The sequence below is a fragment of the Helianthus annuus genome, chromosome 13 (genome assembly GCF_002127325.2).
Source record: "Helianthus annuus cultivar XRQ/B chromosome 13, HanXRQr2.0-SUNRISE, whole genome shotgun sequence".
Lineage (NCBI taxonomy): Eukaryota > Viridiplantae > Streptophyta > Magnoliopsida > Asterales > Asteraceae > Helianthus > Helianthus annuus.
The window spans coordinates 146,267,195-146,293,296 of NC_035445.2; the positions used below are offsets into that span (position 1 = coordinate 146,267,195).

The 26,102-nt window shown below is 41.7% G+C and overlaps 1 protein-coding gene across 1 annotated transcript; it reads right to left on the minus strand.

Annotated features, from left to right (window-relative positions):
- Window positions 1–8,868: 8,868 nt before the first annotated feature.
- LOC110901892 lies at window positions 8,869–10,014 on the minus strand. The gene has a single exon (XM_022148653.1). The coding sequence runs from the start codon at window positions 10,012–10,014 to the stop codon at window positions 8,869–8,871; it is 1,146 nt and encodes a 381-aa protein (XP_022004345.1).
- Between the last annotated feature and the right edge of the window lie 16,088 nt (window positions 10,015–26,102).

Genomic DNA, 26,102 nt, shown 5'->3' on the forward strand with positions numbered 1-26,102 from the left:
TAAATTGGGTGGAAATGCTTTTCTTTTCTTTGTCCCAAGACTGCTCCAACGGCAAAGTCACTTGCATCACACATGATTTCGAAAGGAAATTTCCAATCTGGCGCTATCATGATAGGTGCATTGACTAGCATTTCCTTGAGGGTTAGAAATGCTTGATTGCATTCCTTGTCAAAGATGAAAGGTGCATCTTTTTCAAGTAATTTTGTTAGAGGTCTTGAAATTTTTGAAAAGTCCTTGATAAACCTTCTATAAAATCCGGCATGCCCTAAGAAACTTCTGATTGCTCTAACGGAGGATGGTGGAGGTAATCGAGAAATAGTTTCTATTTTTGCTCGATCAACTTCCATACCTTCGCTTGAGATTTTATGACCGAGTACTATTCCCTCTGTTACCATGAAATGATATTTTTCCCAGTTAAGGGCGAGGTTAGTTTCCTCACATCGGGATAGCATTCTTTCAAGGTTATCGAGGCATTGGTCATATGAGTCTCCAAAGATAGAAAAGTCGTCCATGAAGACTTCCATTGTCTTTTCTATCATATCATGGAAAATGTCTACCATACAACGTTGGAATGTTGCAGGTGCATTACATAGACCGAATGGCATGCGTCGATAGGCGAAAGTTCCGTAGGGGCATGTGAAAGTTGTTTTCTCTTGGTCTTCAGGTGTTATCAGTATTTGAAAGTAACCTGAAAAACCATCCAAGAAACAATAAAATTTATGACCGGATAGTCGTTCTAACATTTGATCAATGAAGGGCAAAGGAAAGTGGTCTTTCCTTGTTGCTTCATTTAATCGTCTATAGTCTATACAAACTCTCCATCCTGTGACGGTTCTTGTTGGTATTAATTCATTTTTCTCATTAGTTATTACTGTCATACCTCCTTTCTTTGGGACTACTTGGACGGGACTTACCCATGGACTATCGGAGATAGGATAGATTAGTCCGGCGTCAAGTAGCTTGATGACTTCATTTTTAACCACTTCTTGTACATTGGGATTTACTCTTCGTTGTGGTTGAATTACTGTTTTGTAATCATCATTCATTAAAATTTTGTGCGTGCACATGGAAGGACTTATTCCTTTAATATCTACGAGCTTCCAAGCGATCGCATTTTTATGTTTTTTAAGAAGATTAACTAATTTCTCTTTTTCTATGCTACTTAATTTAGATGAAATGATTACAGGTAAAGTACCATCTTTGTCTAGAAAAGCATATTCCAAACCTTTAGGAAGTTCTTTGAGCTCAATGGGTGGGTCTTTAGGAGACACCTTATTTTGTGGCTCATCTAGATCAAGAACCTTAAAGGTTTGTTCTATGGCGACCTCTTCTTTAACAAAGTGATCATCTTCTTCAGTTGTATCGGGTGGCTCATCTTCATCTTCAATTAGGGGGTCATTATTGCCAAAAGGATATTTCATTGAACGCTCAAGATCTATGCTCCTTTTGAATGCCCCTAATTGAAGAGGTAGATTGTTGAATTTCCGGTTTTTCAAAGCTTTATGAGTTTGCACAAAAGGTTTTCCCAAGCCTAAAGGAGCGTCATCGAGGATGACAAAGTCGGTTGGGATTACCATTTGATTTGCTTGAACCAAGACATCCTCAACTACACCGATTGATTTTATCACTTTCCGATCAGATAGAAAAATGGGTATTTGAAGTGGAGCGAATTCATTAATACTTAACTTTTCAAAAATGTAGTTAGGCATTATGTTAACACAAAGATCTTTATCAATGGTGATGTTACTAATAAATGAATTTTGAAAGAAACATGGAACCGGTGTAATGTTAATTTCAAAAGGATCTTCTTTTATTAGTGAGGTTTGATCATTAGTTAACTTAACACTTACCATTTCTTCAACTTTAGTATTAGTGTTTAGCTCTTTTAAAAACTTAGCATGAGGGGTTACTAAACAATGATTTTCGAAAGTAGGTGACAAGAGATTAATTTTTTCTAAATTAGACTTTTCTTGTAATTTAACGTTATCGACCTCACCTCTTTCGTTGTTTAACTCATGTGTCGGTTTTTCACTTTCTTGTTCTTCCATTTTTACATTTTCAACTATCTCTACGTTATTATTACAATTTAACTCTTCTCTTGCGCGGGACTCCTCTTCCCTTGCGCGAGATTCTTTTATGCAACGTTCGATAGTTTTAATGTGTTCTAATATCCTATTGGTCACTTCGGTGAGAGAAAAAGAATTGGGATCCTCAAAGCTTGAATCCGGTTGTTCGATCCTTGGCTCCTCATAGTACTCATATGAAGTAGATGGTTCACACCATTGTTCTTCATTGTAAGTATATGATGGATAAGGGTCAAAAATTTGTTCTTCATAGTACTCATATGAGGTGGGTTGTTCACGCCATGGTTCCTCATAATAAGTGTATGAAGGTTGTGGCTCATATCTTGAATCTTCAAAGTATGAGTATGAAGGCTCATACCTTGGTTCATCAAAATATGAGTATGAGGGAGGAGGTTCATACCTTTGGTCTTCATAGGATGTGTATGAAGTTGATGGCTCGTACCTGGGCTCCTCATAATAGTTGTATGAAGTGGATGGTTGAAACAAGTTACAATATTGTACCGCGTGCGGGTTTCCACAATTAGTGCAATAGTCTCTCATATACTCATCCTCCTCATAGGTGTAGTTGTAACCTCCTGATTATTGATCCATAAGAATCACTCAGCAGACCACAACTGAGTCTCGGGACTAGAAAACAAAAATAAAGACGGAAATAGAAGCTGGACACGGCCCCGTGTCTGGTGAACACGGCCCCGTGTTCAGGATCTGTATCTGGGCGTTTTAATTAAAGTTACTGGTCACGTTGGACACGGGGGCGTGTTCAGTGAGCACGGCCCCGTGTTCAGACTCTATATCTGGGTATCTAACTAAAAATATGCAGCACGGGGGCGTGTTCAGTGAGCACGGCCCCGTGTTCAGGCTACTGTAAATGCAAACTAAACTAAAATGCAAAAAAATGTGCGCGCGTTTTAAAAAGGTTTTGAAAAACTGATTAGGCCGTCGATTTTAAGCTTTCTTAAAATCCTTGTGTCCCCGGCAACGACGCCAAAAACTTGATGTGCGTGTAGTGTAATATATTTTTGATGTATATTTTAAGCCCTTTTTACACTTTTAGCCAAGTTTTAAATTTATAAAACACGATATTTTCTAACACTAAACACACATATGGGCAAGTGCACCTATCGTGGACGTAGCATAGTGTTGGTAAGATACCGAGGTCATCCAAGGACACAAGACCTTTTAGTACCCGTTTATCCTCAATGTCTAATCAAATCAAAAAGTTAGAAAAGGTTTTTAAACTAAGAAAATAAAAACTAACTAAATGCTGAAAAATAAAAATAAAAACAGATAGACAAGATGAATCACTTGGATCCGACTCGTGTATTAGTATAACCTTTGATTATTTTCGCACTTTTGCACTTGTTTAAGAGATTATCTTAGTTATTGTAGTAGACCCTCTTTTGAAGGCGACGTTACTCTCAACCCAGTAGTTTGAGTCAGCAAGGATACAATCCTAAAGGGTTGGATTATTGGAAGATAATGAATTAAGTTATTAATGCAAATTATGGTAAGCCCCGCTTTTGGCGGTGACGTTACCCTCGACTAAGTAGTCTGAGTCAGCAGGGATACAGTCCTAAATAGCCGGGTTATAGTATTAATAGTAGTTAACTCATGAGGGCGTCAAAGAGTTTGGATCCCCGCCATCCAATACCTATGGGCATTGAAGGAGATCCTATTAAATTTGACCCAGGTCCCTTGCAGGACCTCTAAACGCTGAACAAGGGCAAGACCCTTACCAAACCGTTCCCTTAACCCCCGACCAGGTAGCAACATACCTCCATATAGACCGTGGAGATATGAATGGTGAAAATCTTTTATTTTATATAGACAGTAAAATAATGCCAAGACACCACGGACAAACGATAAGGAAAGATCACCTTCAACATAAGCAACTAGTTATTAAAGTCATTAATACAAAACCAAATAAAAAGTGCAAAAGATTAAATATAAAAAGTATTATACTAAACACTTGTCTTCACCAAGTGATGTAAGAGACTTAGGCAAACATGGCCTTGATTGTCAAGAACTCTTACGATCAATCTTGGATCCCGAGACGACTCACACACTCTATGATGGACAATGGATGATGGTGGTGGATGATGGTGTTGTGATGGTGGTGGGTGGTGGATGAAGTGTGAGAGAGGTGGTGTGCCAAGGGATGAGTTGAAATGAAGCCAAGCACTCCTATTTATAGGCTGAACAGAAGGCCGGGCACGGCCCTGTGTCCGCTGGACACGCCCCCGTGCCTGTCTGACACTCTCTCTCTTCATTAATTGTAATTCGAAATTACAATTAATGCTCCTGCTGTACTTTCGCCACGCCCCTGTGTTCACTGGACACGGCCCTGTGGTGGGCAATAGAAGCTTCTATTGGTTTGTCTTTTCTGCTGCTTTTTAGGCACGGCCCCGTGCTGGCTGAGCACGGGGCGTGTTCAGTCTTCTGCCTTCTCTATTTTGCTTGGGAGGATGCCGTTTAGGGGTCGGGCAGTCCACTTGTGTTCCTTTTCTTGTATTTATGTTAGATTTAGCTGTCTTTTTGCTTCTTTTGTGAATTTGAGCTCATTTAATCCTGAAAATACAAAAGGAAGACAAAAGCACTCTTTTTCCAACATTAGTACTTAAAAAGGGTTAGTTTTATGCCTTATTTGATGTAATTTATATGTTGCATTTTACACACATCAGTCCGCGGACCGCGCGGTTGGGGAGTAGGATCCTGATGTGTTAAAAATTCACATTGACCGGTTTTTTGCTTCCCGTCGTACCGGTGGATCTTACTGCTTATGTTTCTCAGCCTCCCCCCAGCGGGGGGAGTGATGCTTCCCTTGAGGGGGCAAAGAAGCCATCCCGGAAAAGGATACCCGGGAAAAAGATTATTACCGCGGGGACCACTGCTCCGCCTGCGGTGGTTAGCATTTCTGCAGCCCCGGGGGGTGCTACTGTTACTTCCGCCCTACCAGTTTGGTGAGTCCACAACGCGCGCTGAAAAAGCGTAGGATGATGCCTCCTTTGACTTCTTTTCAAGCAATCAAGGCTGCTGTCGCCTTACCTGCAGGTAAGTGATTTTATTTGTCGATGTGGGAGTTGGGTTCCTGTATTCTTGTTCTGAATATCTGATTTGATTCAGGTTCCTTTGTTGAGGTCCAAGTTGAGGGTGTGTCCTCTATGCCCTTGACCTTTGAGAAAGTTGTATCTTCCGCTACTGGCGAACAAAGCCTTCCCCTTGTAGATCTTATATCCTAAGCGAGCGCTATTGCTGTTAGCTCTTCGCTACCCCCGCCGCTGTTTACTACTTCTGTGGTTATGACTCCCAGTACTGTTACCACACCGCTGTTTTCCGGCTCCACCCCCGTATCCATATTTGACTCTCCCGTTGGCGATTTCTTTGTATCTAGAAAGGAAATGCCTACCGCTTCTGCTGCGGGCGAGTCAACAAGTGCCAGGGACACTACTGTAAGTGATGCTGGGGGATCTAGCAGTGGTTTTGTTGATGACGGGGGCTGTTTAGCTGATGATCTTTATCTTCCCACCATTTGCTGGGACCCGTATGCTCAGGACAAACGCTATCAACCTAAATGGAAGATAGCGGAGTCTTACAGGCTGGTTTTCCCCCCAGTGGTGCATCACTGGGTTAAGCGAGCATACCCCCCAGCTGAGTCAGCCTATGTAGAGGGGTTGGATAATGAGAACCTGATGAACGCGACGATGGTGGATGCAGTAAATTAATCCCGGAGGTTGGCAGAAATACGGCGCGGGTGGATGCATGATAACAATGAGCTCCACCAGGCGCTGATTACCATTCAGGAGCTGATGGATGAAAAGTATCGCTTGGAAAGCTAACTCCAAGCTGCTGGTCTCAAGGAGAGTCGGTTTGTCTCCGAGAAAAACAAGGCAGAGGAGGATCTAAAGCGTGTAACAGCCAGCCTTGCTGAAGAAAGGGTGATGTGGGCCCGTGACATGGCGGAAAAGGAGCGGATCCTTTCTCACGCCAAGGCTGTTCAGGAGGAGCTGGAACGTAAAGCCGTCACTGAGGCTCAAAAGGTGAGATCTGAGCTATCTGCTGAGATAGAAAAGTTCCGTATTGACACCGATTTTGTGTCTCAGGTGCAGGAGAGGTATCAAAGTCTCACCGTGGAGTTAGAGGCGTCTAATGCCAAAGATCAAGCCAAATAAGTTGAGTTGGAAGAGCGGGAGGAGCAGCTTAGGAAGCTGCAGCAGGTGTGTGACTCTCTCGTTTTGGAGAAAAATCAGCTTGTTCAATCTTCAACCACCCAATAGGCGTGTCTTAAAGAGGCGGAGAGTGCCTTGGATCAGTCCAATGCGGAAGTCAATAGCCTGACTAACCGCCTGGCTGGTTAACAAGGTGATAGGAACTGGTTGATAACCAATGGCTTGGTTGGGGCTTTTGTGTATCTCCGCCAATCAGAATCCTTTGTTATTCTTTTGGACCGCTTGTCTACTGCCGCTTATAAGTCAGGGCATCATGATGGCCTCTACGTGGGTTATTTTAGTTGCCAACAAACGAGTAGGATCACTCCCGAGTTTCAGGAGAATAGAGGCAGACTGACAGCGGAGATGGCGGATGCTCTTGAGGCAGCTTATAATGACCCGCTGCCTGCGTATGCGGAGCTGGTTGACAAGGTGGCCGAAGACGGCGTGGACTCCTTACGCCAGATGCTGGATATGGCGGAGGAATCTGGAGAGGAATAATTGTTTTTTATTTGTTATTTCCACTGTTCCTTAGATATTTTGTAAAAACACTATTTGGTTTTGTTTGGGGTGCGTGCAAGCACTCGATTTTTGTCAGACAATTAATGCACTTATCTTTATGATAACGCCGCCGTTTACTTAAGTGTGGCGATTTAACGTGTAATGATGCCATGCTATTAATTTTGCTGTCGTCACGGTTGTCAGCCCTCTTAACCCTCTATAAATTGTGTCTTGCTTTTTCCAAATTTGGTAAGTGAAAAAATGGATCGAAAATGTCGTAATCGGAAAATTTCCGACGTACTTCAAACATTCGATGTAGTGGACGCTCTGGTCTGTCTCCAGGATCCTGTGACGGAGAAGATGATTAGGGGTAAAGAGGCTAACTTCGGCAATACCATGCCTTGTATAAATAGGTCTTGTAAAAGTATCGAAGATGACGGCGCTTCCCGTGTTCAGGCTAAGGCTGACGTTGATGTGGTGTTCTTAATGGCTGACGCCTTGATGCAGGCATTTCCTCCCGAGTATACACAACGATGTAGGACGGTGTACCAACGACGCCGGTTTGGTCGTCGATGTGTAAGGTCAATCGAGGATCAGAAGATGCCAGTTTCTCCGGTTAATGAGGTGAATGTTGATGACTTGATCGTCGATCCTCATCCCTTGGAGTATTACGGTGAGGCATTGCACACCCCTGCAGAGGTGTTAGCAATGTTTCCCGACGTGTAGTATAGTAGAACATGTTCGTTTTTTGGTATTCCCATATGTTGGTGTTTAACAACAGGGACAAGTACTTGGTTTTGTAAGATAGTTGTATGTATTTATTACCAAAATACCTATCTTTTGCAGTGGTTAATGTATCTATTACCAAGATACCCACTCTTAGCGTTGTATAGTTTTGGTCATCTGACTTATATATGAAAAATATTTCGTGTCAGAGACATTTTTGACCGTTGTATGCAGTTTGAATGCGATGATAATTTTTTTATACCGTAATATGCGGTATAAATGTAATGGTAACTATTATTGTACATGTATGTAATAAAAGAGAATAAAAAGGTAACTTTTATTAACGTAATGACTTGAAAGAAAAAGAGACATCGTTCGTGATGGATTACCCTTTGTTCAGAAAAAGAAAATAGCCAAACCCGCCGTTAGGGGCAGAAGTCTACATGTAACATTTTTTCAACTGGGCAGCATTCCAGCTATGTGGAACCGCCGTCCCATCGAGCCTGGATAGGCGGTAAGCCCCATTTGCCTAAGTCTTCTTGTATTATATAGGGGCCTTCCCAGTTGGGTTACAGCTTGCCTGAGGGTTCCGCTCTACTGGCCTTGTTATCCCGCATGACGTACTCGCCCTCCTTGAAGGTTTGTTGAGCCACGCGTTGGTTGTAATACTTCTCTAAGGTTTTCTTGTATTTTGCCTCGCAGATAGCGGCTGCTTCGTGCCGTTCTTACAGGAGGTCCAGACCTTCCCGTAGGAGCCTGTCATTGTCATCATCAGTTGTTAGGCGCCTTAGCGAAGGTAGCCCAACTTCCGCGGGTATCATTGCCTCTGCGCCATAGGTTAGGCTGAAGGGGGTCTCGTTTTTGCTTGTCTTGGGCATGGTTCGATGTGCCCATAGGACATTTGGCAATTCTTCTACAAAAGAGCTTCCCTCATTGCCTAACCTTCTTTTGATTCCATCCAGCAGACTTCTATTTGCCCTCTCCATTTGGCCGTTTCCTTGGAGGTGTGCAACCGATGTGAAGATTTGTTGAATTTGTAGCTCTACAAACCAATCTTGTAGGACCTTATCTGTGAATTGTCTTCCATTGTCACTTACAAGATATAGCGGCAATCCAAATCGGCAGACTATATGTTCCCATAGGAATTTCTTGGCATTTTCAGCAGTTATCTTGGCCAAGGGCTTTGCTTCGACCCACTTGGTGAAATAGTCGATTGCCACAATTAAGTATTTTAGCTTCCCTGGGGCCAGCGGGAATGGTCCCATGATATCAATCGCCCACTTTTGAAAAGGCCATGCCGCCGTGACGGGAATCAAGTTGTTTTTTGGGCGGAGTGTTTGTAGGGCATACTTTTAACAGTTGCGGCTTTTTCTGAGTTCACCTACCGCGTCTTCATGCATCATGAGCCAATAGTACCCAGCATTTTGGATTTTAGCAATGACTGCCCGGGGTCCGGCGTGAACGCTACATATACCGGCGTGTATTTTTTGGATCAAGTACTTAGCTTCCGCTGGGGATACACATCGTAATGTTGGTCCCAAATACGACTTCCTGTACAGGACGTCGTTGTTTACCTCATATTGTAACGCCCTTGTTTGTATCTTCGGGGCATCGCCTTTGGCGGAGGGTAATTCCCCTTTTGTGAGGAATTTTAAAATGGGAGTGTACCAGCAAGGTTCCTCCGCTGTGACGGCGGACACTTCCCTGGACTCTATGGAAGGTGACTGTAGCGTTTCCACCTTCACTTCCTTTTCCATGCCAGAAGTAGCCAGCTTGCTTAGGGGGTTAGCTATTTGATTCTTTCCTCGATAGACGTGATTGAGTGTGACGTTGTCAAAAGAAGCTATGAGTTCCTTGGTTTTAGCCAAGTATTTTGCCATTGTCTCATCTTTGGCTTCATAAGTCTCATTCACCTGGTTATTGACCAGTAAAGAGTCAACATATGCGTCGACCCTTGTTGCTCCCATGGACTGGGCCATTCTCAGACCCGCTAACAGCGCATCATACTCTGCTTCATTGTTGGAGCATTCAAAGTCAAACCGCATGGCGTACATCAATTTTATTTTATCCGGGCTTATTAGCATAAGGCCCGCTCCGGCTCCTTTTCCACTGGAAGACCCGTCTGTGTATAACTTCCAGGTTTGCATGGCTGTGCTAGATTCGGGTATATCATTGACCACGGGGTCTTGTATTACTTCTCCCTCAGGAATTTCAGCTAAGAAGTCGACGATTGCCTGCCCTTGATTGCTGTCTAGGGCTCCCAACTCAATTGCCCATTTACCTAACCTTCCAGAGATTTCTGGCTTATGCAAAATTTGCTGCAGGGGATAGTTTGTTATAATTTGCATGCGATGCCCTTGGAAGTATCTTCGGAGGCGCCGGGTGGCGTGTACCAATGCAAGTACCAGCTTTTCTAGTGTTGGATACCGCGTTTCAGGGCCCGCTAGTACCCCGATAATATAGTATATGCACATTTGTTTGCCATCCCTTTCGACCATGAGTACCGCTCATACAGCGTTGTGGGCTGCCGCCAGATACATTTTCAAAAGTTCCTCTGGGTATGGCGCTGTCAGCATAGGTAACTTTTCGATGAACCGCTTCATGTCTTGCAAGGCTTCTTCTGCTTCACTGATCCATTTGAAGTTTTTCCTATTGAGACAGTCTTTCAACGTTTTTATAAATGGCAAAGATCTCTCGGCATGTCTTGACAAGAACCTGTTTATAGCCACTAAACACCCATTCAGTGCTTGTGCCTCTTTTAAAGTTCTGGGGGAGGGCATTCGTGTTATAGCGGTTATCTTTTCCGGGTTGGCTTTAAAGTTGTCCCAGGTGACCACTACCACCAAGAACTTTCCTTCTTCTACCCCGAATGAACACTTCTTGGAGTTGAGCTTAATGTTGTATTTTCTCAGCTTTTGAAAGGTTTCTTCGATATCTTCGAGCATTTGTTTTTCTTCTCTGCTTTTGATTACTAGGCCATCGACATATACTTCCAAATTTCTGCCGATTTTCTTTTCAAAAGCTTTGTCCATTAGCCGCTGGTAAGTGGCCCCAGCATTACGTAGACCGAAAGGCATTTTGGTGTAACAAAAAAAAACCCACATCGGTGTGAAATGCAGTTTTTTCTTCGTCTTCTCTTGACATCTTGATCTGGTGGTATCCCATGTAGTCGTCTAAGAAGCACTTATACCTAAAGGGGACCAAGGAGTTAACTTTGAAATCTATCTCGGGTAGCAGATAGGCTTCCTTTGGGCAAGCCTTGTTCAAGTCTTTGAAGTCAATGCACATCCGCCATGTGCCATCTGGTTTTTTGTCCATAACGGGGTTTGATACCCATGTATGGTATTTTGTTTCCCAAAGGATTCCAGCCTCGACCAACTTTCTTACTTCTCTTACTACTGCATCTCTTCGATCAAGGGCCATGCTACGCTTTCCCAGGGCCACTGGTTAGATGCCTGGGAGTGTAGCTAACCTGTGTTTTGCCTTATCCCGGGGTATCCCAGTCATATTAGAATGTTCAAAAGCAAAGATATCAGCGTTCCTCCTTAGCAACTATTTCAAGTTGTTTTTGACTTCAGGGGAGAGGCTGTCTCCTATTGTAACTGTTTGCTCAGAGTGGTGTGTGCTCAAAATCCATTTTTCCGGGCCTATTGCGCCGGTAGGTCCCTGATGACATCTTTTGGTGTCCAAAACTTCACCTACCTTGTCCCGGTAAACTGTTGCAATCCCCCACGGTGTGGGGAACTTCATGAACCCACGTGCCGTGGAGACAACAGCGTCTAATTTTCCCAGGGTAAACCTTCCAATTATTACATTGTGGTAGGATTCAGCACGTACCACAAGAAATGTGAGGAGTATGGTTCTTTCGCGAGGGGCGAGTCCAAATGTCACCGGGAAGGTAATTTGGCCGATTGGATCAACCTTTTCTCCAGTGAACCCCTTTATAGGGGCGTGTACTAACTCTTGCAACTTTTTATCTTCCGGTTGCATCCTGTTGAAATAGTGCTCATAGATTATGTCTTCAGAGCTCCCGATGTCGACCAGGATCCTTCTCATTTTGTAGTCGCCTACAACGGCGGATATGATGAGGGGGTCAGTGGTGAGGTGTAAATCCTCAACACGTGGTTCGACCGTCATGGTTGCCAGCATCCAAGGTTCAAGTGTTGAGAAACTCCGTTTTGCTCCCTTTCCTTTATTGCTGTATACCATGTTTAACTCCCGCTGTCTCTTACATTCCCCTTTGTCTACATCTTCCTTGTTGGGGGGCGGGCCCTGCTTTATATCTCGAACCAGGTGGACAAGCTTCCCCGTCTTCACATAATATTCGATTTGCTTCTTCAACTAATAGCAATTGTTAGTGTCATGGCCATTGCCCTTGTGATATTCACAATATTTGCTGGCGTCCTTATTAGGCGTGTCTTTCAATGGGTTGGGAGGACTGAATTTGAGGTTCTCAGAAGCCAGGATTTCTGCCGGCGTTTTACTCAGGTTAGGGTATTCAGACCTTGACTTGGAGGAGGATTCGTTTCTCGAATACGAGCTCCTGGACCTGTCATACCGCGAGTCTGACCGGTTGTTTTTCTGGAACCCGTCTCCTCTATTCTTGCCTTTGAAGTTCCGCTGCTCCCTATCGTCTTGACTTTTTTGTGCTTCCTTTTTCTTATTAGCAGCATGACTGGCCGCCACTGTCTTTTCTTGTGTGACATATACTTTAGCTATTCTCAGCATTTCATCTATGGTTGAGGGCACGCCATCCCTTCTATATAATCTCCTTAGCAATTCATTATCGTTTATTCCTTGTAGGAAAGCACCACAGGCCAAGTCGTTTGTTATGCCTGGGATCATCAGGCTTTCTTTATTGAACATGACGATAAAACTTTCCACTATTTCGTTGTCTCGCCGACGTATGTGGAGAAGTTCGTTTCTGTCTTTGGTGTGATGTCTTTGCTGACTGAACTGCAGCTGGAATTTGGATACGAGGTCTTCGAAGCTATCGATTTCCCTGACATGTAAACTATCCCACCGTACTCGCGTTGCCCCAACCAGCGTTTGGACAAACATCTTGCACCAAAGAGGCATGGGCCAACAGGCTACCTCCCCGGCGCTCTTGAATAGATTTAGATGGTCATCACGGTCGCTTAAACCATCGTATTTTCCCACCGTCTGGGGCATCTTGGGCTTCTCTTTGATCGGGGCCTCAGCGATCCTCCTTGTGAATTTGGATTTGAATGTGGCGTCTGCAGGCTTGTAAGGCCTGGTAAGGTCGTCATCTTCCACATTGATGGGTTGTACTTGTTGAGTTGCCCCACCCTGGCTTGTTCCTTGGGTGACCGGGGGCTGTGATGTTGCGATGTTGAGTGTGGAGCAGGGCCCCCGTTTGGAGAGAAACGAGGCCTTGATGTGTGAAGGGGTAAGGTCCCAAAAACCTTGCGCTGTGCTTAGGACCATACCCCAACTTCACCACCAATGAACCTCTTTCAAGGAACCTCGCGCGACAGTGCACTGGTTCCAAAGAAGAGAACTTAAAAGAAAGCAGTCTCTAATATCCACGCGCCAAGGTAGAGCTAACAACATATCCTTGCGCAAGCTCTCATGCAACGGAACAGTTAGCATAAAACTCTAACATCTCCGTGCAAATATCACCCAGACTTGGACAGAAAGTAACCCTTCTGTCACAACAAAATTAGCATAAGGAAGAGCCACATAGGATTACAGCTGTAATCCTTCAAGAAGGCTTTATCGTGCACAACCATTCGGTTATAACCGATGGCTACGTGGCATCATTATTACGCCCCTAACTTTATGTTTTCAAAAGACCATAACATGTAGGAATTTTTTTTTAAAATTTTCAGCATAACCCATTCGTACATAGGCCACTAACACCTGCTTCATACGGTAAAACACTTCAACATAAAAGACCCTTGTCAAAACCCAAAACGGACGTGTTTACATTGTTTACAACAAGACTACTACTACTAAGTTATTGTCCAAACCACAAGGACGCCAAAAGACTACATGAGTTGAAGTACATAAGACCAAAAATTAAGACCACATTAAAATAACTTATGACGGAAGCGTGAAGTGGGCGTAGATTAAGTGCGCTTGTTCCAAGTCGTCCATTCGCTTAGGTTGAGGATTTACCTACATTAACAACAAAACTTTAAGGAATTAGTCTTATTATCTATTTCACTTTAGATCACTAAAATTCCGGCTTCATCCTTTTACATACTTTCCTTTCATTTTTACATTCGGCTACCCATTAAAATGGGTCTAACATATATTCTCATAAATGAGATAAGGCATACCATTCATAACCTGATAACATCAGGTTATTTACTTGCAACATACAACGTTCGCTCGATCCGTATAACGGATTGAACCTCTTACATTCTACATTCGTAATTGCTTTCATGACTACCCATACATGATGGGTTGAACGATTCTTTCTTACTTGACTAGTTCAACTCGAACCGGTCAATTTACATAACTTAATACGACTTTCATTTACATAGCCAAATCCACAAGGGATTTGCTATCTACTTATTAGCCACCGTAAACCAATGTAGCTAGGAATTGTATTTCACGAACATTAGCAAAATATAAGTAAAGTTTTGTACGCACAATGGAACATACCTCGATCTTGTGAGCCTTCTGATTTCCTAGTACTTGGACCTTCTTCCTTCACGCCTATATCAACACATTCATTCATTTATTTAGTATCCCAAAATTTCATTCCATTATCTCGCAAATTATACATATTTATTCTTTCAAGCATTTCATCAAACACTTGGCGGGTTTCGCATTTGTGGGACACTAAGTACAAGCTTTCAAAGCATAATTCCTTCTAGTTCATTTCAAAATTCATCAACAAACAATCAAGTTCATAATATTCTCTTGTCCTTCTTAAATTTGTTTAAGATTCAAGTACTACAACATCATCATATATGAAATTTACACATGATCACTACTAATTTTCCACCATTCTACATCTCTAATAATTCATATCAAATGGGTTATGCAATTAGCTTTTCAAATGATCGAATTCACGCATACACACACATGATTCCTGTTCTATAGAAAAGTCCTAACTCCAATCTACATAATTACTTGTATAAATTTGAGATTGGGTCATAACCAACTTCCTACAAGTCATGATTTCAGGAAATTGAACTTACCTCTTTAAAAATCGAGCTTAGATGGGTGTAGATTCGAGTTCATGCAGTTGATTATCTTATAATTTCTACCCAAATTGATTGAATTTGGTGAACAAGGGTTTCACCCATGGTTCCCTGCTTTGATCGACCCCCAACACGCACATATGTGTGTTTTTGGGTTTTCCTCCCTCTAATACCCATACTTTGCAATTACTCATGTTTAACCCCCATAGAATTACATTTCTTTAATTAAACACTTTCCACCCTTTAACTAGCTTTTGTAACATTTTTATTAACTAGGTTAATTCTTTTAATTATTTAAACTTAGTTTCATATTATCCTATTTTGGGGTGTTACAATCATCCTGAGCACCCCTCAAGATCACGGTGATGGCACCCCTAGCCGTTGATCATACCCACGATCCGTGTGCCTATACATCATGTTAATGATTAACGGTGGATATAATAACCGCTTACGGAAAATGATTTCCGTTACCTCCTCCGTCAACAAACTTTCCTGCCCAAATTCGGTTATAAATAAGGACAAGTCAGGTACAATTTCTCAATTTACATTCACTTCACTTTCACTACTACTTCTTCTTCATCGAAACCTGTACTTATTCTCACGCCGAAAGGTGGTCACGGAGAGAACCCCCATTCTCCCCGTGGCGAGTCTAACGGCTGTTTGTATTGCAATTATTACTCGAAGAAGGAGATCAGTCACCCCCGAATCAAACATGAGGACTCACCCTTTTATGCAGATTATACCCCCTGGTCCGATTGATTCCGGTTTATTGAACCAGTGTTTCTTCAGTGTGTTACCCCTGCCATAAACGGGTTCCGCCGTAGGCGGGGTCTGACCATAAGGTTGTTGTGATGTTGGAAAAGACCACCAGGGCGGCATGTAGATCGCGTATGGCGGTTGCTGAGTGTAACTTTGTGTTGTCATCTGAGGCGAGTATGCCTGGTTGTTGTATGGGGGTAGGTACCCATAAGGAGGTGCGTAGTAATAGCCCGGGAAATAGGCTTGATTCCAAGGTGTAACTGGAGCGTTCATGATTCCGGCAGGCATGATTATCGGCTGATGGGGTGGCGTGGACAGCGTTGCTGTAACCGCCGCTGAATACAGCGGTGGCATAGCGTGCGTGAGAGATGGTTGATAATACTGGGCCACACTCATTTGCTGTGTAATATTGCCTAGACCCGCGGATGTGAAAACGGGCATGGTGCTGTGACATATAGTCTGTGCACTTGTCGTTGATGCTGGAGTAGGAGCCATGGTGGTTGCTGTGGTTGGAGCCACCGGTCGTAGTTGCGACGAGGTGTACGAGAGAGGGTCCACAGCTTCCGTCCCATAAGGAGCGACTGAGGCGCTCGAAAAACCCGGTGGTGCTTCTGCTTTAAACTCCTGGTCCTGGTTATGGCTGGTGAGGCCGGCATGGTGGTAACCACAGAACTCGTCACCAGTAACGGATTACTAGTTATCACTACTTGGTTTGGTGTTGTTGCCGTGTTCTGGTCGCTTACCATTGGGTCTAAGGTCACAGATATTACCGAATGGTCCCACAGATGGCGCCAATGAATAAACACTGACCTGAACGGTAGGCTCCGACTAGGACTTCAACTCTTGGCGATCCGAAACACTAACTGCAAAACAGAACACCATTAGGACTCGTTACAGGAATGGGGTTATTCCTGTAACCACCCTCCAGCGTGAGAATAAGTCTCAGTTTGGGAGTAAGAAAATATGTGTAGAGAAAGAAAGAGAGAGAGTAAACGAGAGCAGAACATACCTTTGATGTTTACCCTTATTTATAGTTTACCATTAGGGTTTCCTCTAACTTAGGATGGGCTTCGATAAGCTAGGGATTTCCATGATCTTCCCAAAAGATTGGGGATTCGGTTACGTAGTTTAGCCGTTCCGGGTCATACCTCGTCAGAAACTATATAAATTATCATAAAAATCAAATTATTATTCATGATCACTTTCAAGATATATATTAAATAGTGTGATTCCCTGCGTTACACGGGGGGAACTCGGTCGGTATCAGTTTGGCGTGTTACAGTACCAACACTCGTTACAATAGTCGAAAGGTAAAACAAAGTCATGGCATAGCCAACATAGATGACACATGTTTTACAACTATCATAAACCATAAAATCGAATATTGTTACCATTTCCATTAATAGTCATACTGGTACCTATGTTGTTTGATTAGAATCAGTTTGGTTTATCATGAAACTGGTTCACACAAAATTATACGAGAATGTTGAGTAAAAATGTTAAACACAACTATGTATCTACATTTTAAAAAGTTAATAATCATAAATTATTAGTAACTTAAATGCTAAAGAAAATATTATTTAGAAAAGGAAAACATTATTAAAACAAAAATTCTTATTAGTCAAAGAACATTTTATCGCCATTTCATTTTAGTTAAAGAAATATTATTTAAAAAAGAAAAACACTAATAAAACAAAATTTCTAATTTGTCAAATACAGTTCATAACCATTCTATTTTAATGTGTAAAATAAAACGAGAGAGATTTCTGCGCGCTTCGTTGCGAGCCTTTGCTCATTATTTGTTTGGCTCATTACAATAATCGTACTGGGGCTCGACATTACAATCATTCCCAAATCGACAGCTGTTTTACATCAATTGAAAAAATAAAAACGAATACATGTACCAGTATGGATGTTCTGTCGATATCGATTCGTTACGGTACCGAAATCATACAGACACTCGATATAGCTTGCGATACCAAAAAATACTTTGTTGCGAATATAACTTTGTGTTCAATGAGTTTATACCACCACGTCGAGATAACTATAAAAATGAATACGGTATCGTTACCAATGTTATTCAGTCGGTATATGTTCGATTTGTGATGATAAAAAAATTAACTATATATGGCCCATTCGAATAGAACTTTTATCGAATCGTATATAATAATAAGTAAATGATGACACTAATAATAAAATAACTATACCAATGTTATACGGTGCGGTACTGATGTTGTTCAGAAAATATCAGTAATATTAAAAAAAATCATTATAAGTTAAAATTAAAGAAATGCGTTTAAGGTTAAAAGTAAATATAATATTAATCTATTGTAATATTGAAATGATAAAAGTACGAAAAAAACTATATATATTATTACAAAATCAAATTACTATTGAAAATCATTTTCCAATTATACTTGTTGATGTCGCGCGTTGCGACGAAACTGAACAAATGATAATGTAAAACAAATGTTATTTAAAAGTGAAGCATATTATTTAGAATGACAAACCATTAAGGGGGTAGGGCGCCCCGTGATCTGCCCTCACCATGCGTCGAAACAAAAAAAACACCGCCACCACCCCTCTATATCGCCGGTCAATCCCAAAAGGCGTGATATTTTTAACGCGTTAAACTTTGAAAAATTCCACCGCTGTGGTGTTTGACCGCTTGAATTGGATCGTTATTTAATAAAAGAAACCTTAAACAATCTATATATATTTCACACTTGTATACCATTTCACTCACACCAAAACATAAACATATATCACACATTCTACATATTTCACAAATGGATTTTCCTACGGATTTGACGCTTCCGATGGACAGCGATAGCAATAGCCAAAACATCTTCCGACAATGAGACGCTTTAATTTTTCGAGACGGTGTATAACGCACTTGAAGCAAGTTCGAGTCGCCCAAAGAAGAAAATGTTGGATCGTGATTGTATACATGCCAACAAAGTGTTAATGAACGATTATTTTGTGGAGAATCCGGTCTACAATGCCGAAAAGTTTAGAGATCGGTTTCGTTTACCAAAAGATTTATTTAAAGATTGTTGGAGACATCGAAGCAACTGAAGAATGGTTTCAAGAACGTTACGATGGGAGGGGCAAACGGAGTTTCACGCCGATAAAAAAATGCACATCTGCCATTCGCCAACTAGCGACAGGTAACCCTCCCAATCAATTTGATGAATACATAGCTATGTCAAACAGAACTTCACGTGTACGTCAGAAATTTTTTTGTAATGTGATCATTAAATTGTATGGTAAAGAGTTTTTACGTATACCGACGAGACATGACATCTCACGTATAAATTTTTTTGTAATGTGATCATTAAATTGTATGGTAAAGAGTTTTTTTGTATACCGACGAGACATGACATCTCACGTATTTACGCCGCACATGAGGCTATATGGCATTTTCCAGGGATGCTCGGTAGCATCGATTGTACACATATCGAATGGATAAATTGTCCAAGAGAGTTGCGAGGGGTGTATGTTAGAGGTGGCGTCAAAAGACCAACCATCATACTTGAAGCGGTGACGTCGAATGATTTATGGTTTTGGCATTCATATTTTGGTGTTCCAGGTTCAAACAAAGACATCAATTGTCACACCCCGATTTCCACGTGTCACCGGTGGGCCCGGTGTGGGGTACAGTGACGTAGTTGGCATCGTCATAGACAATCAACACAATATAATAATGCACAGCGGAAGCAGAATAGATACATTTCAACTTTAATTAAAGTGCAATAATAAATATCACAGTAGTTGAAACGGATCCACAGGCGGATCAAATAAAGTAAGATAAAAATAGTTCAACAGATATTTGTCGTCCAAGCTTGCGAGACTATAGTGGACGCTCTTAGGAAACAGCCAGCCTATTTGCGTATAGTACCTGCACTTAACCTTTTGGGAAAATACGTCAGTTTACACTGGTAAATACAAATCGACTGACTCATTTTGAAAATGATTGTAAATTGATTTAAATGCACAAGGCATAAATATTTTTATTAACTTGGGATAATTATATAATATAAACTTGTGAACGATTTACATGCACTTGTATCTCTGGTGGCCCGGGATCTACTGTCCGGGCTAGAGATTTAATTGACACACCACATTAAAGAGTTATACACGACGAGTGTACGCCTACACCCCGTGCTCTGGTCGTGGCCATCTCGTAAGATAATGCCAAGGATATCCGGGACATGGTCAATAACCCCCCAAAGCCTTTAAGTAAGACAAAACTGTTTAAACGAAGTCGCACAAGCTATTCAAGACTGTACACCTATAAGGCGCAGGACTTGTGCGCCCGATCAAGCGGTATTTTAAATACCGTACCCCAAGCCCGTATAGGGAAAATAAGTCAAAAATGTATTTACCTGAGTAAGTATGTAACACACAAATGGTAAGAGCGGTAGCTTTTACTGGGCCTCCTAATCTGGAACAAAGGTTTATAATTAACCTATTAGATTCCTAACGGGTCTTTTATTTAAGCCTAAGCTTTGACCGGTTAGTTTTAGGAATGATACGGTTTACGCACGATTAAGCGAAAGACCGGGTAGAATGTGATTTAGACCCGACAAGTTTGAATACTTGTATAATATGGGTATACTAAATACATTCTGGATTTTGAAATAAAAGTGATATCGTTTGACCCGTTTCGGTCAATTTACGCAAACTAGTTACGTAAACCGAACCGAACGCGAAAAGGGCGATACGGGTAGACCAAAGATTCAAATGCAAGTTCCCTGAGATAATATGCTTAAAATATGCTATTATATCAGTAAGTTACGTCCTATATTGCCCGGAATAATTTTAAACCCAATTTATGCCTTAGAAGGGCATTTTGGTCATTTAAAAGATGATAAAAGGGGTAAAATTAGAAATCTGAGTTTCGGGTCTGGTTCATACAGTAAATATACTTAATATAACATATTATATCAGTAGGGTATGACCCATATATCAAATTTATCATTTAAAACCAAACTATGCACCGTAGGGGTATTTTAGTAATTTCACAAGGGCTAAAAATGCCAAAACTGGAAATCTGAGTTCATATACTTATACTTACTGTTTTTATATGAAAATAAGCTAAACACATCAGTAGGTATAAGTCTTACATGTTTAAAACAAGTATAACGCTTACTATGCGCTTAAAACGCTAATTATGCGATTTAAGGGCGTTTTCGGGTTTTCAAATTAAATCTGAGATTTTTATATTTCCAGAATACTTAAAATAATTTATTCATCATATAAAATCAGTAGAAAAAGGTTTCGGGTCAAAAGGATGTGTAAAACTCATTTTATGGCTTAAACGGTCAAAACCGACATAAGCCGAAATGACTAGGCGATCTAGGATCCGTTCAGCCAAAAATTAATTAAAAATCATCAAAATTCCCAGAATAATATATATAATCAGTTGGTAAAAAGTTTCGTATCAAAACGTGGCCAGAAACGGGTTCTACGCGAAAAGGACCGTTTATGTAAATTTATAATATAGTTTTACGCTAATGGCCATAACTCACAATCTGGACCACCAACTGATCCGAAATTTTCGGTGCAAGTTTATATAATAAAAATAAAGATCTCTACTCTTTTACTTTTCCAGAAATCCCGTTTTAAATCAAAAAGGGCAAAATAGTCAACTTTATGCATAAACCGGAAACATGCATTCGAATAGGCTAAGCATAGACTCAATCAAAGAAAATTCCAGAAAGTTTAACTAAAATAAAAATAGTCAAAAATACTTTCCAATACAGATCTCAAACATGCATGTACGAATCCGAATCGATAGTCTACGAAATAATCGTTTTACAAGGCTTTCGGTTCCGATTCGTGGCTATACTATAGATCGTCGAGTTGATGATGATTAAAACACATTCTTATATGTATTACAAGTTATTTTTAATGATCAATCAGGTTGCATGTCATCTATATCATTAATCATGTCATTTTTCACAAAAATCGTTTCTGTTGACTTTTTAGAAATAGGTTTGACTCGACATTTAGCATGCATGTAGTGGGAATCAGTTAGTACCCTTTAGAGGGTTTGTTTCCCACATAAATACCAATCTATAACAAGTTTCAATTCGAGAAATGACTGAAAGAAATCCGTTTAATCAGAAAGTCAAAGGTTATGAACACCCAGTTTGACTTTCATCAATAATCACAACAAGAACGGATTAAGGAACGAATTGAAAGCTTACAAAGGTCCTATAGGTGTTTAATGAACACTAGGAGTCGGCCTTGTTGATCAGATTTCCTCCAGAAAGCTTGCTTGAAGTTCTTGAAGGTTGAGAGCACTTGTTTACTTTGAGAATGTCCAAGAAATGTGATCAAGACCTGATTTAAAGCCAAAATTTCGAGGCCACTGTAGTAGTAGCCATGCAAGACATGTCATTGGTGCATTTGGAGGCGAAACCAGCTGTTAGGCACCCAAAATCGGACTCAAATAACCCATTTTCGAAGTTTCTGTCGCTGGGCAACCCACGCGGCCCGCTTGGGCTTTCCCAGGCGGGTCGCCTGACCCTGGTTCAGCCAAAATAAGTTTCAAACTTGACAGCTTTGACCCCTGAACTTGTACGCGATGTTTCGGCTACTTTTCTCGACCCGTAAACCCCCAAACTTGGTTTTTAAGAACCTTAGGACTTTTACCAACATGGTAATGTCCTCGGATAACTTTGCGCTCAACCGAAAAGCCCTGAAATTCGACGTTGACGCTTTTAGTCCCTTAAGTACGGTTTTGGCCATAACTTTCTCATACGTTGACGAAACTTCATGAAATTTTTACCACATATTCTAGTGAGTGTATTTTAGCTATACAAAGCTTCGGGTCTGCCAAAAGTTCACTCAGAGGTATAAATTAAACATGTTGACACTTTTGGCCCCTATAGTTTGAAATACTTCACTTTTGTGCAATTTCTGCGTCGTATGATCCATGAACCATCCGTTAAAGGTTATAAACATTATGTGGGGTTATCATAGAGCCTATTTATCCATTGTTGACACTTTGGACCCTTACGTTCCATAGTTTTCACCGTTTGTCACTTTTAGTCCCTCTAAAGTATGTTTTCACATAACGGAACCTTATGACACGTGTCAAGACATTATTGGACGAAATTTTTCGAGGTGTTACATCCTCACCCCCTTAAAAGAAATCTCGACCCCGAGATTTATTCAAACAAATGGGGATATTTCTCTTGCATCGTGGATTCCACTTCCCACGTGTATTCGGGTCCTCTACGGGCATCCCATTTGACCTTAACGATAGGCACGTGCTTCCTTCGAAGCTTCTTTACCTGTCGATCCTCAATCGACAAAGGTTTTTCAACAAACTTTAGACTTTCGTCTATGTGTATATCTGTATGCGGTATAACCAGTGAATCGTCAGCGAAACACTTCTTCAAATTACAGATATGGAACACATTATGAATAGCACTAAGCTCTTCAGGCAAGTTTAACTTGTAAGCGACTGCCCCGACACGTTCGATTATCTCGAAAGGTCCTATGTATCTCGGGCTTAGCTTGCCTTTCTTTCCAAATCGCATTACACCTTTCCAAGGTGATACCTTAAGCAACACTTTTTCACCCACATCAAAGTGAAAATCCTTGCGCTTAGGATCCGCATAACTTTTCTGCCTATCCCTGGCAGCTTTCAAACGATCACGGATCTGAACGATCTTGTCTGTCGTCTCAAAGACGATATCTGGTCCAGACAGCTGGACATCTCCAACTTCTGCCCAACAAATGGGCGATCTGCACTTTCTACCGTATAGGGCCTCAAAAGGCGCAGCCTTTATGCTGGAATGGTAGCTATTGTTGTAGGAGAATTCAATCAGTGGTAAGTTCTTATCCCAACTACCACCTAAGTCGATCGCACATGCACGAAGCATGTCTTCCAAGGTTTGAATAGTACGCTCACTCTGACCATCAGTCTGAGGATGGTAAGCCGTACTAAAATTCAAACGAGTGCCCAACGACTGTTGGAAACTTTTCCAAAAATGTGACGTATATCTAGTATCTCTATCGGAGATAATAGATATAGGTATACCATGTAGCGCTACTATCTTATCGACGTATAATTGAGCTAACATATCTGAGCTATACGTCTCTTTGATGGGTAGAAAATGAGCTGACTTAGTCAGTCTGTCTACTATGACCCATATGGTATCATTTCCCTTTTTCGTCTTCGGCAACTTGGTGATAAAATCCATTGTCACCATTTCCCATTTCCACTTGGGAATTTCAGGTTGCTGAAGCAAACCTGACGGCTTCTGATGCTCAGCCTTGACCTGCGCACAAGTCAAACATTTGGCCACATACTCGGCCACGGACTTTTTCAAACCAATCCACCAGTAGTTTGATTTCAAATCCTGGTACATCTTATCAGCTCCAGGATGAACGGAATATTTAGAGTTGTGGGCTTCCTGGAGGATAACATCCCGAAGTCCTCCATAAACTGGAACCCATATTCGTCCGTTTAGACGTAGCACTCCATCCTTGTCGTGGGATAACTGCTCCTCAGTTACTCCCAACTTTTCTGCAGGATAGTTAGCTTCCAGCACAGCTTCCTTCTGTGCAGCTAACACCCTTTCATTCAAATTATTTCTTATTTCAATGCGCTTGGCATTGATTCTGATCGGTTTCACCCTTTCCTTTCTGCTTAAGGCGTCGGCAACCACATTTGCCTTGCCTGGATGGTATCTTATCTCACAGTCATAATCATTTAGAGTTTCCATCCATCGCCTTTGACGCATGTTCAATTCCTTCTGATTGAACAGATGCTGAAGACTCTTGTGATCCGAATAAATTATGCACTTGGTTCCATACAAGTAATGTCTCCATAACTTCAAAGCAAATACAACTGCACCCAATTCCAAATCATGGGTGGTGTAGTTCTTCTCATGCACTTTGAGTTGTCGAGAAGCGTAGGCAATGACTTTGCCTTTCTGCATAAGTACACAACCCATGCCAGTATGTGATGCATCACAATACACCACAAATTCATCTATACCGTCGGGCAACGTCAATACTGGCGCATTGCTCAGCTTCTGCTTCAGAATGTCAAAGGATTCCTGCTGCTTAGGGCCCCAATCAAACTTAATCTTCTTACGGGTCAATGAGGTTAGGGGCGCAGCAATCCTTGAGAAGTTCTCGATGAATCTCCTATAATATCCTGCCAATCCGAGGAAACTGCGAATCTCAGTAGGAGTCTTCGGCTCCTGCCAGTTCATGACTGCTTCTACTTTAGCGGGATCTACTTGGATACCACGCTCGCTTACCACATGTCCAAGGAATTGGACTTCTCGAAGCCAAAATTCACACTTCGAAAATTTGGCATAAAGCTTCTCTTGATACAGAAGTTTGAGAATACAACGAAGGTGTTTCTCATGGTCAGCTTGGCTCTTCGAGTAGATAAGAATGTCATCAATAAAGACGATAACGAACTTATCTAAATAGGGTTTACAGACGCGATTCATGAGGTCCATGAACGCGGCTGGTGCGTTGGTGAGCCCGAACGGCATCACTAGGAACTCGTAATGTCCATACCGAGTCCTAAACGCTGTCTTGTGCACATCTTCATCCTTGACCTTCAACTGATGATAACCTGACCTTAGGTCAATCTTGGAGAAGTAACTTGCTCCTTGCAACTGATCGAACAGATCGTCGATCCTGGGTAACGGATATCTATTCTTGATAGTGACCTTGTTAAGCTCACGATAATCGATGCACAGACGCATCGACCCATCCTTCTTTTTAACGAACAAGATTGGCGCTCCCCAAGGAGACGAGCTAGGTCTAATAAAACCTTTGGCTAAAAGCTCATCCAACTGCGTCCTCAACTCCTTCATCTCCGTTGGTGCCAATCTGTATGGTGCTCTTGCTACAGGTGCTGCACCTGGTATGATATCTATCCGAAACTCTACTTGCCTATCCGGTGGCAAACCAGGTAGCTCTTCAGGGAAAACCTCAGGATATTCCGAAATAACAGGAATATCTTCAATCTTCGGCTTCGGCTCATCAATGGTAACTTGTGCCATATAAATGACACATCCTTTCTGCAGGCATCTGGATGCCTTGAGCATGGACACTTGCTCCGGCAATCCATGCTGGGTATCTCCTTGAATAGTAAGTGACTCACCAGACGGAGTCTTAACTATTACTTGCTTTCTATTGCACAGAATCTGGGCTTGGTTACTCGACAACCAATCCATGCCTATCACTATGTCGAATCCAGCTAGCTTAAAGGGAAGCAAGGATAACGGGAAAGAATGATTCCTAATGGATATAACACATCCATCTAGAACAGTTGAGGCGGTTTCTAAGGTTCCATCGGCTAATTCCACCTCATATTTCACACTTAAGGTTTTAACAGGAAGGTTCAACAGTTTACAAAACTTATCGTCTACAAACGACTTATCGGCTCCTGAATCAAACAAGACTCTAGCAAAAACATCATTCACAAGAAACGTACCGGTAATGACGTTATCATCAAGGACTGCTTCCTTTGCGTCCATCATGAAGACTCTCGCATTAGTCTTCTTTCCTTCCTCGGCCTTCTTTGCAAACTTTGGGCAGTTGGGCCGAATGTGACCTTTTTCGTTGCAACCAAAACACGTTGCATCCTTCATCTTCTTGCA